The sequence below is a fragment of the Ictalurus punctatus genome, chromosome 9 (assembly GCF_001660625.3).
Source record: "Ictalurus punctatus breed USDA103 chromosome 9, Coco_2.0, whole genome shotgun sequence".
In the NCBI taxonomy this organism is placed as follows: domain Eukaryota; kingdom Metazoa; phylum Chordata; class Actinopteri; order Siluriformes; family Ictaluridae; genus Ictalurus; species Ictalurus punctatus.
The window spans coordinates 3,047,724-3,059,070 of record NC_030424.2 but is presented as its reverse complement, the minus strand read 5'-3'; the positions used below and the strand labels follow the sequence as shown (position 1 = coordinate 3,059,070).

The 11,347-nt window shown below is 39.5% G+C and overlaps 1 protein-coding gene across 1 annotated transcript; it reads right to left on the bottom strand.

The window, feature by feature from the left end:
* Nucleotides 1–873: 873 nt before the first annotated feature.
* Nucleotides 874–10,485, bottom strand: pnoca (prepronociceptin a). The gene is made up of 3 exons (XM_017476286.3): nt 10,402–10,485; nt 5,018–5,170; nt 874–3,812 (listed from the first exon to the last, which is right to left on the bottom strand). Exons 2-3 carry the CDS (start codon nt 5,138–5,140, stop codon nt 3,222–3,224), a joined length of 714 nt encoding a protein of 237 aa, XP_017331775.1. The 5' UTR covers nt 5,141–5,170; nt 10,402–10,485; the 3' UTR covers nt 874–3,221.
* Nucleotides 10,486–11,347: the final 862 nt, after the last annotated feature.

Below are 11,347 nucleotides of genomic sequence, written 5' to 3'. Positions count from 1 at the left end.
CCACGATACTTGAGGGCGTTTCTACCATACACCATGTGTATCATGCTTATATAATTGAGCTAACCGTCTCTGCAAATCTACAGTAGAAAAACAAACCAAAAAAATCCTGTTAAACTGACTTTGACGATACTTTTCTTTAATGCCTATGAAGACTACGTTTTTTTTTATTTAAAAAAAAAACAAACCGCTAAATCAACAGCATCCGTTCAGTACCATTTCGTTTGTAATTATTAAAAACGTTTAAATAAAAAATACAGCACTGTACCAACGATATCTCAGAAAAGTGTATCGTGTAATCATTTATCACGATATCGATATATCGTCCCGGCCCTAGCGACAGGTTTCCTTCTCAATAACAGGAACGAGGTGTTTTTGTTTTTTTTTTAAAAAGGAAATTCTGCCCCACCTCAAAATTATGATTAGAAATCTTAAATCTTATCGAATAGAAAAGATTTGCAGTATAAACAGCCCACTATGTGCACAGTTTAAAGCTTAAAGCTGACCGTTTGTATATTTCGGTATATTTGTATATTATATCAATTCTTTAAAAATAAAAAACTGAAATGATTCATTCATTTAAATAGTTTGTATGATGAACACACGTCGAAAAGCACTTTAGATTCGCTCAAACAAGCAGACAACGAGACACACAATCATTTGCTTCATGACAAGCCACAAAAGAAATAGTAAACTATTTTATTGAGATAAATTGTTTTTTTGGGGTTTTTCTTCTATGTACAATTAATATGATGAGAAATATAATGGATTATATTATAATAACAGTAATAGCAGTAAATAAATAAATAAATCAATCAAATAATTGTTTACATAAATACATTTCGCTTTTCTTAATTCCCGTCTTTTTTTAAAAAAATTATATATAATTACAAGTATTTGATGATTTTCTTTTTTTCCGAGGTAAGGAAATAAAAACCAGATGCGGAGGACTTTCGGCGCCGTATTATCAGTGAAACTGAAGAATCCGATTACACAGCGGTGTTCGTGATTGGCAGGGAGGACGGATCGCCGTGCCTTAATGACCTCTAGGTGTCAGTGTGGTTCGTATCTAGAACGCTTAAGGGTTCTCCAGCTTGTCCCTCCTCCACGTAGAACTCATCTAGGAACCGTCGAAGAACCGTTTCTGTTCTAAGAGTGTATCGGCATATAAAGATCTTACTCTCCTCGCGGAAATTTCTAGAATTTTGCTTCTCCTAGACGTCTTAACAAACTACAGTCCCACCAAGAACTCCTGTTATTCCATCATTCAGCAAAAACGAAACGCCGAACGACGGCTAACGCTTTCCACGAAGGCCATACGTACGCGTATACAGTATGACTGACCTATGAATACGTTCGTAACACGTTACACTTCATGACACGCATCACAGGGCGTTATACACACTGTTTTAATCAGTGTTTTATAATGGAAAGGCATACGTTTATAATAGCAGTGTTTATAATGTATTAAAAATGCATCATAAGGAGTGATTATAACACATTATATCACCATGTGTGCCAAAGAAATTCAGCTTTAGTTTGTTTAGTCAATGATGATTTGATTGATATACATGGACAGCCATGTGATGTTATAGCCTAAGTATAATAAGCTATAATGTATATATCTGTGAGATATAATGTAAACAAAAATCTTTATTACATCAACAAGAGTCTTATTTCTCTGAAATTTCTACGCTGCAGCTCTATATCAATTTTAAGCATTAATTTAGATTTAAAAAAAAAAAAAAAACTCTTTGGTATAATTCATTTAAAGGGATTATAATGTGTTATAAACTACTACTGACATTATGCCGACGATTCATAATGCGTAACGAGGACGGCTATAAAGCATGATGTATTTTCATCAGTACTTATATTATGACGATGTGTATAATGATGTACAGTATGAATGTGCTATAAATACTGTATGAAATATGACCTTCATAGGAAGTGCTAGACGATGTAGCATTTATTTACGTTATTATTATTATTAATTATGATATATATTTTTAAATCATTCATGAATATTAAAAAAAAAAAAAACAGTCGTGATTGTACAGGGATCCCAGCTTTAGTGAGTACACCTTGTATCCGAAGCACGTCCTGTTCCCGACAAACTACAGCATGCATTATTGGTGTCCTGCATCTCCTTGGGTATCTTTGCACACTAACCTATCGCAGTGCATCGTGGGATTTCGAGAGTACGCCGAATATTCACACGAGCGAGCGATAAACCTGAAGGGGAATTATTTCCTAGCTACGCCCACGACACCGAGCCGCCGTTTCAGCCGCCATTTGCCTTGAAATCTTCTCGGTTCGCTTCAAAACGAGACACGACGATCGGCTCGGACGATTCCTCGGACGTGCGCGATCCGACGTTCCTTCAGTTCCGCGCTCACAACTTTACTTCCTGCCTGTGATTTGTTCCCCCTTGCGCACAAATTACGCGCTTTCATCTTATCCTTAACTATACGTGAACTCTCGTGATCATCACGCGTTACGAAGAAAAACCTATCACAAAGAAAAATAAAGCAGGGAAGGAAGTAGCGGAGACCGTCTGCGCCTCCGTCGAGTGTACGTAGCTAGTACAGTTAGCTTGCTTTGCTAATCTGACAAAGAAGCTAGCACGTAGCCTAAGAGGTTCGATTTTCACACCGATTAGTGCGTTATTTATTTTGCGTTCATCTAGTTCACTTTAGAAACGGTCTATAGCGAATAGCGTTTCTCATCTGAGAAAAAAAAAAAACAACAACAACAAAAAAACAATTACCGGACAGGCCACGCCCACAAGAGACAAATTACATGCAATGTAAGAGACTTGCTAGTTGTGAACGTAGGATATCTAGGGCACTAGATACCGTATATAGATATAGTTAGCAAAGCAAATTCCAAGATAAGACACCCCCAACATTACTTTTGCTTTCTTTCATGGGATTAAAGTCTTTATTAAGGTTAATGTCAGATCCCACTATTAATGGCATTTTTTATTTGCACTGAAGCATGGTACCAGTATCATCCGACAGTCACGTTTCTGATAACTGATGAAATAACATTTCCTGATAAAACGTTCTTGGCTAAACAAGGACTCTTACATTTGCTACCATTTTGTAGAGGTCTTTTTTTTTTTTTTTTTTTTTGATGAAGGTGAATTAAGTGTATTAACAGATGAAGGCTTTGCTGGGGAAGTGTAGTGTGGAAATGTAGCGTAGCGCTCACGGCGACGCTCACACCTTGTTCTGCCGGGTGATGTCAGTGGACACGCTGTTGAACTTGCTAGCGCGAGTGGTCATGCCCAAGTACTGCTTTAGGAACTCGCTGAAGCGTTTCTGGTTGTTCCACTTGCGGGACGACTTGCGGACGCCTATGAATCCGCCGTATCTCTTCTGCATAGACCGGCCGGGGTCCATGAACTTCCTGTAGCCGTACTTGCTTTTCAGGAACCCTCCGAAACGTTTGGTGAGGTTCACTGGTTCGCCTTCTTGGTCGCTTTTTATCTCCCAGTCCGCAGCGTCGTGTTCTTCCTGCTCATACTGAGGCTGGACGGCCGTGCTAAACTGGGAGATCTGGTTCTCTTGGTTGAGTTCGTCCAAACCCAGAGCTCTTGCCACGTGGTCGAACCTTTGCAGGGTTCCAGAATAGGTCAGAGCTCCGTCAGATTGACCCATCGGCAGGACGGTTTCCACTTCCTCCTCGGCTCTTTTCGGCATCGGGTTCCCTACGGACAGGGACGCCAGGGGCTCTTCCTCCAAGGCGGTCTGACACCTCTCCCACGTGAGGCCCGGATAAACCGCGCCGTGACATTCCACCATACAGACCTGAGATCGTACAAGGACGAGCAAAACGTGAGGCAAGATTTATCTTTGTTTTTGTTTAACCCTGGTTCCACATTTTAGCACAAAAAACGCCTTGTATAAAAAGGCCAGCGCGCCAGTTCCTCCCTGTATGAAGCTAATAAAGATGGAAATGTGAAGGAGTTAAGCGTTAAGTCACGACGCATCAAATGGTGCGTTAAGAAAGTGGACAAATTGGGAAAACCCCATTCTCGTTTCTCGTTTCAGAGGAATTAATTAGCTGACATAAATTAAAAGGAGTCGTGAAGAGAGAAAAAAGAAAAAAGGAAATGCCACGATTCTGTTCGTTCATGCCGCAAAGTTATAAAGAACGGCCCGGGGAGGTTCCCCCAAACACCAAACCGGGACAGCTAGACTCCATCAGTTTCCGCCACCGGCCGCGCCAGATGATGTTGTTGTGTTTTCCATTTAATTATGTGCAGAGTTAATTAAATCACCACAGCTGCTTTAGACTCAAAAAAACAAATTAGTGCTTCCAACCCCTCGAACGCTTCCGATCAACATCGGGAAACATGGAGATGGAGAGATCCGGAAGGAAAACGCATCCGAATTAAGGAATACGATATGTCGGCGCTGCAGTCTAATTAAATATCTACATCGTGGTTAACGTCTAACGCGTGTACTATCGGTCGAGCTGAGTGCAAAAGTTTGTGCACCCTTAGCCTTGTATTTAAAAAAAAAAGAAAAAAAAAAGGATATTTCTGAATTCCATGTAAACGTGGATTTGTATTTCCACTTGAAATACGAATGACGCCTTCTTGTAAATTAACTACATAATGCGAACGTCCTATCCTGACTGAGACAGACGTGGATAGACGTGTTTTGGTAGATGTAAAGTGCAAAATGAAAGTTTCCTTCGGAAAACATTTGCACCGAACTGCCTAGAAATCCAAGTCATATTCTCGCAAGGGTGCACAGTGTAAAATGATAACGACGTGTCAAAGGAGCCAGCTGTATTTCTAGAAAAGGAACAAGACTGAGATGTTTTGCCTGGGGGGCGGGGCTTATTTCTGGGCTGTAAAAACAAAGGCACACGAGAAACTTCTATGACACAGCAATTTTGAAAATCACAGTTTTACCGTTAAAATGAAATGATCATCACAGGTCTGGAAACACTTTTAAACATTACACACGGCACCTTTAATAGACACGAAGTGTATGGTTCTCACCAGTGTGTCAAAGCCGTGGTCTTTGGGAAGGATTTGGCTGCAGGTGAGACAGTCTCTCTGACAGTCGCTGCGTCCGTGGACAAACAGTCCCATCAGCAGGAGAGTCCATAATGGCGTCTTCATTATACACTGATTGTAGTGATGGCTGAAATTCTGCACAGCGAGAGAGAGAGAGAGGAAGAGAAAGGGCAAAGACGATGATTTCCTCCATCATTCTAATTAATATGACTGAATTAAGAAGAAAGCCAAAAGAAAACAGCACACCAGCGAATGATTAGAGCAGCATTTGACATCTTCGGTGCTTAATTAGCTCCATTGTGGAACAAATTTCAGTGGGGACAAAAAAAAAAAAAGCCAGTGAATGTCTGAGCAGATTAGAACCATCGACCTTACGTTACGACGAGAAAGATATGCTTGTGCGTATGACAAACTCCGCATCTGGCGAGTACTTCATTAGCAAAACTCATCATCGTCTCTAATTGAAGCTTGAATTTCGCTGGCGGTGTAATGAGACCCGAATGGAAAAGAGAAGGAAGGGGAGAAGGGGCTCGGGTTGACTGCCGTCGCACGGTGCAAAGTCACTACAAAGAGAAAAGACAAACGCAAAGAACATCTAAAAGATAAAAGAAGAAGAAATAGGACTGATAATAGATCGACGTGTTGACAGGTTTTCCATCTGCTTCGACAAACACACCCTTCACGAGGACTTTGAGGTCGGCCTGACGCCGAGGCAGCGCTGAAAATTCCAGTTTCCGGGAGATGTTCACCAGCCAGCGCAGATCCCAAAGAGAAATCAGGGTGAGAAATTACAGGGTGGATGAAATAAATGATAGACACGATATCTATAAATGTGAAAAAAGATTTATATTGAAACATCAATATACAGCACGCACTGAGAGTTACAGGTCTCATACCACTGCTGGGAAAAAAAAAACCCCAATAGAAACCCTCATAGAATTTGTAATGGTTTTAATGGAAACTGTAATGGGTCTCGCTACTGGTAATTTGTTGCCTTCTATTAGTGGCGCTTTGGTTACATCTAGTAGATACAATTAAGGATCAATAATGGTTTTAATGGTTAGCTGATGGATTGTAATGGTAATTGTAGTGGAAACCATTAGAATTTCTGTGTTGGTTTCTATTGATTGGGCGGGGGGTGGTTCAGTAGGGATGAGTCATTGATTATATGATTATCTACCTGTTCACACTGGTGTAGATGCACTGCCTCTAAGTCTTTAGAGATAAAATATCAACTCGGAGCAAAGTGTAAATAGACCGGGCAGATGTCCAGACTTGTTCTCAAAAATAGTTTATCCCATCCCGCATTTCATCATTCCTTCCATTCGGTATAAACAAGTAGAAACAATGGAACACCATGAAGAAAACATTCTGCCCTTGAGCTTTAAAATAGGAGCGTACACACTGTCGATTATTTACCTGTAAGAGCACGCCCCGAGTTGTTTTACTTACTTTCACTCGTTTTCCTTTTTTCTTTCTTTCTTTCTTTTCTATATGATCTATATTTCTGTTTTCAGCCTCTCTTCTGTTTTCTCTTTTGACTCATTTTCACTCTTTCCTTTTTCTTTCTTTCTCTGTATACACTCCCTCCTTCGTTATTTCCTTCTTTCTTTTCTATATCATCTATATATTTCTCACGCCCCGAGTCGTTCCACAACAGCAATCTGCCAAGGGTTGCCATTTTTATCGATTAAAAAACAGCATACTTATAGTCTATTACGCACTGACAACTGGGCTCCGAAAAAAAAAAGAAAAAAAAAAAGAAAAGAATTAAAAACGAAAAAGTGATGTCGTTTTTAAGCGTTTCTCTCATTCTAGAGGTTTTTGGAGACTGCGAAATAGAGCTGTGTGAGAGCTTAATTAAGATCGTGAGGTGAATGCCGCTGTAAATCATGGCTCATTTCACCGGTTCACTTGATAATCAGTGATAAATGCCAGGGGATTCTCAAACGCACGCAAATGGGGACGTTGAAAATAGTTTCACAGCGGTAATTATTTCCGACGTTGTGGTTTGAGTCGGGAATCCTAAACGCGGCGAGTCGCACACCTGTAGAAGTGATGCCACAAACAAGAGTGAATATAAACGTTCGTAGTTTATGAAATCATCAATGCCACGATATTGTGGCCGTCCTCAACGGTTATCCGTTGAATTATTCCAAAAGTTACGTGATCACGTTCATCGAGCGAATGATAAGGACAGCGAACCTTTAGAGAAACCCGCCATATTTGATTCTGCAACAGTGTCTTGGCGTAAGGAACCATAAATGTTATCACACCCACACACTCTCACACAAAAAAAGCCATAAACTAAAAACAAAACCTAACAGTTTTAACGACGCTTGCTCACGATGCTAATTAAAATCATTCAGATTGATGTTTAGGACAAATTTGTCAGTGCTTAGCTAGCTTAGCTAGTCAATTCACAATGTTTTCCATTGAGAACAAAGATTTTCTCAGGATTTAACAAAAAATAATAAGACTGATTAGTTATAAATCTTTTACATTAGAGAATGACAGTATGGTACTTTTACGGAAACTTTTAGCCACACAAGCTGAGTGCTAAGCTAGCTAGTTAGGTAACTTAGCTAATATTAGCGATGAACAAAATGGTGGTTGTAATGGCAACGTTATACACTGAGAACATCGTGATGTAAATCAAGTTACAAGTGATAAGTATGAGCTAGTTTACAAGCTAGCCGGTTAGCTGTGTAAGATAACAGGAGAACATGGGTTTATGGTTTATTTTTTTTCTCCCCCCGATTTGCTTATTTATGTATTTGGGTATATTTTAAGAATTTTCACAGATGCTAAATATCTAAGTTTCTGTCCATGTTAGCAATGTTTAATGATGTAATAAATGTACATAGGTTATTTTTAATAGTTAAAAGTCCTTGATCCTCGATGCGACACTTCCGTCTGTCCAGCTCGAGCCCAACTGCACAAACGATTATAAGAAAAGTGAAGAAGCAATCAGTGGAGGTTTGTGTCCATCGATAGACTCTGTTCTTTTACCGCTTGATTTAAGATCAGCATTAGAGGTGGTGTAAACATGCTGAAAGCATGCGATCGATGAAGCGACCAGAATCATTGTAGGGCATTCTGAAGCGTAATGAGGTTTGCAGGTTCTGAGAGACACGACCCGGTGGATCGTTCTGGGAGACGGTGAGAAAAGTCCATTATTAGGAGGTCTGATTTACTGGCTGGATTCATCATCGTCGTCGTCGTCATCGTCATCACCTCATTGTGTGGTCCAAGGTCACATGTAGCACACGTCAATACACACGCTAGCATGACACGCGAAACAGTCTCAGTAGAACACTATACGGTTCTAACCTTTTATACTGAGAAGCTTTAGCGAACTGTAATAAGGTGGAAATAAAACTTCAGCGCACGGTGATGCAGAAAGCTGGAGACGATCTGAAACGGAGTCTGATTTCATTATTTATAACGCTGTTTACGTTCCGAGTGAAGGAATGTGCTTTGGTGGGCTTTGGTGCACTCCACATGGATTTTCAATGAAAAAAATGCATTTTTTAAACTTAGATACATGGATGAATGGGAGAATTGAAAAGAAAGGAATAGAGAGAGAGAGAGAGAGAGAGAGAGATTTGCTACAAAGAAAGAAAGAAACAAGAAAAGTTTGCGTCCCCTATGAATTTTGAATGAAATAGGGAAATATATTTCTGCTTAGACAGATAGATCAACTTCATCGATCCCAAAGAGAAAATCTGGACTGTTGGACAATTCACCTAAAAATCTCAGACAGAACAACAATCCAAAACGAAAGAGGAGCAAATGTTAAGCTGAGAGGATTCAAGCGCGGCTCAGAGGAGTCACTTGATATCCCCTTTGTCCTGGGGTGTACAAACTTTTGCACTCAACTGCAGTAATACAAATGCAATCGGTTACGGACAATAAACGAACACGAATCACTGTTATATCATGAAATGCAAAATGCAACAAGTAAAGTGTCTCCGTGCAAAAGTTTGTACACCCTTAAGGACAAAAAAAGAACGGGAAAAAACCCTGAAAAGGACCAATTTCAGATTGTTAGCATTTAATTATGAACTAATTACGCTGAATTAATATATTCTTAGTATATATTTTCAGGTGGCTTCTAACTTTTTCAAACACAGCACGCATCAATTAATACGCATGAGGTTTAATGCACATTTGCTAGATTTTTATCTTACTAACGTTTAGGCAGTTCAGACCTCATTTATTTCACATATTTATTAACGTTCAAGCATGGGAACATTGTTTAATCACATTTCAATTGTATTTTATGGTTACTATGCACACACACACACACACACACACACACACACACACACACACACACACACATATTCAGGAGTGCACCTTACAGCATCAAGGAGTTAAGAAATGAAGTACAAACGACAGTCAGTACAATGTGACGTGCCAGTATTTTATATCTACAAGCCTTTCCACAGATAATCTTCACATCTCTCCATAGCTGGGTTCGGCTTTCTGGATGGAATGAACATGAATCTGCCTGAGGTTGGTGAAGATCATTGCTAAATCTGTGCTATTTATTTATTTATTTATTTATTTTTTATCACCAGTGCCAAAACCATCTTATTAACCCTCAAGTGAAATTCCAGAGAGTGAAAAATCTGTTACAGGAAACATTGTTACTGTAGGTCCTAAAAACGGTTGCCCTTTGTTTAAAATGTATTAAAAGAAAGTGAAATAAAATAAAAACGTAATTAAAAACAAAAGAGAGCAGTTTAGTTTGAAATTGAACTTGTGGCGTTTCTAGCAGCTGTTTAAGGTTCATTCGTTACGTCCCAGGTTTGTGATCCTTCGTCTGCAACTACTGACAGAAAACCGTATAGGAAGGAGTGAATGATTAAGTCACACGTGTGCGTAGTCCCTTAAAAACATCACGTGACTAGTTCCTTTCCTTTAACGATCAAAGCCTTAATTCAACACTTCAGAGAAGATAAGCCTTTAAGCTGAAGTGCCCTGGGGTTTTTAATGACGATAACGATCGCGCGCTCGGAGTACTTGCGTTGATCTCAGTACGAATCAGTCGATCAAATAATAATAATAATAATAATAATAATAATAATAATAATAATAAGGGGATTGTGGAAATGAATAGAAAAGAAATGAGCCCTGTTTGCTGAAACCCTACACAGGACCAGGTATTAAAAATGTTCCATTTAATCTTATTCTAATGGAGTAAGTGATGCTTAATCAAACTGTTAGTTAGTATTAAAACATTGCATATAAATATTACAAGTGAAATGGTAATCCTTTTATCTTTATATCTGGTGAAATATGTAATAATGAATAGCCTTTAAAAATACAACCAGAGGTAAAGGAGGTGCTGGACGTACCTGTGCTGAGGGCAGACGTGTACCTGTCGTGAGAAATGAAAAAGCGTCTGTAGTGTCCTGTTCTCTGCTCCTGTTAGGATGTGAGAGGACACTGTTGCTCGGCTGTCTTTATAGCGACACGCCCCTCTCTGTGCACCAACCCCTGAACCCTCCCTTCCTCCCTCCATCCATCCATCCATCCTTCTTGTCTCCTTCTTATCTTAACAACTTACTCCTGGAGGAAAAAACAACAACAACAGCAGTACAGCCTCTAACGTCGTGAAGTGAACGAGTAAACAACGTCCTCGATTGTATCAGGGAGGATGTCCTCCTACGCCATGTGTCACAGGCACAAATCAGGGGGCTGTAAAAACAATGCAGGCTTTCGATTTAAAAATAGTTTGAGCCACAACGTTCTGGGAACGTCACTCACACGACTTCCCCGGGTCAAGAAGGAGGAGAAACGTTGCAGCAGCGTTGCAGGAGCGCTGATCGATGGTTTTCAGCACGAGACCTCTTGAGAGAGTGACTGTTACCAGATGTGATGAGGAAAGAAATAACGAAAGAATAGAGAAGGAATGTGTGAAGAGAAATAAAGGTAGTAAAAGAAGGATGGAAAGAAAGGAATTAAAGACGGGGAGGAGACAACAGAATGGAGAGGAACGTAAAAAAAAAAAAAAAGTAAAGCAGAAGAGAAGAGAAATATGTATAAATAATATAGAAAAGAAAGAAAGAAAGAGGGAATGTGTACAGAGAAAGAAAGAAAAAGAAAAAGGAAAAGAGACTCAAACTACGTAAAAAGAGAAAACAGAAGAGAAGAAAGGCTGAAAAGAGAAATATATAGATAATATAGAAAAGAAAGAAAGAAGGAATGTGTACAGAGAAAGAAAGAAAGAAAAGAAAAAGGAAAGAGTAAAAATAAGTAAAAAGAGAAGTCAGAAGGAAGACTGAAAACAGAAATATAGAT

Excerpts from the sequence above, each read along its gene's own strand:
- pnoca (XM_017476286.3), bottom strand. The coding sequence starts at position 5,140 with ATGAAGACGCCATTATGGACTCTCCTGCTGATGGGACTGTTTGTCCAC. Across the intron at positions 3,813-5,017 it reads ACCACGGCTTTGACACACTG|GTCTGTATGGTGGAATGTCA; the intron begins GTGAGAACCATA and ends GTACGATCTCAG.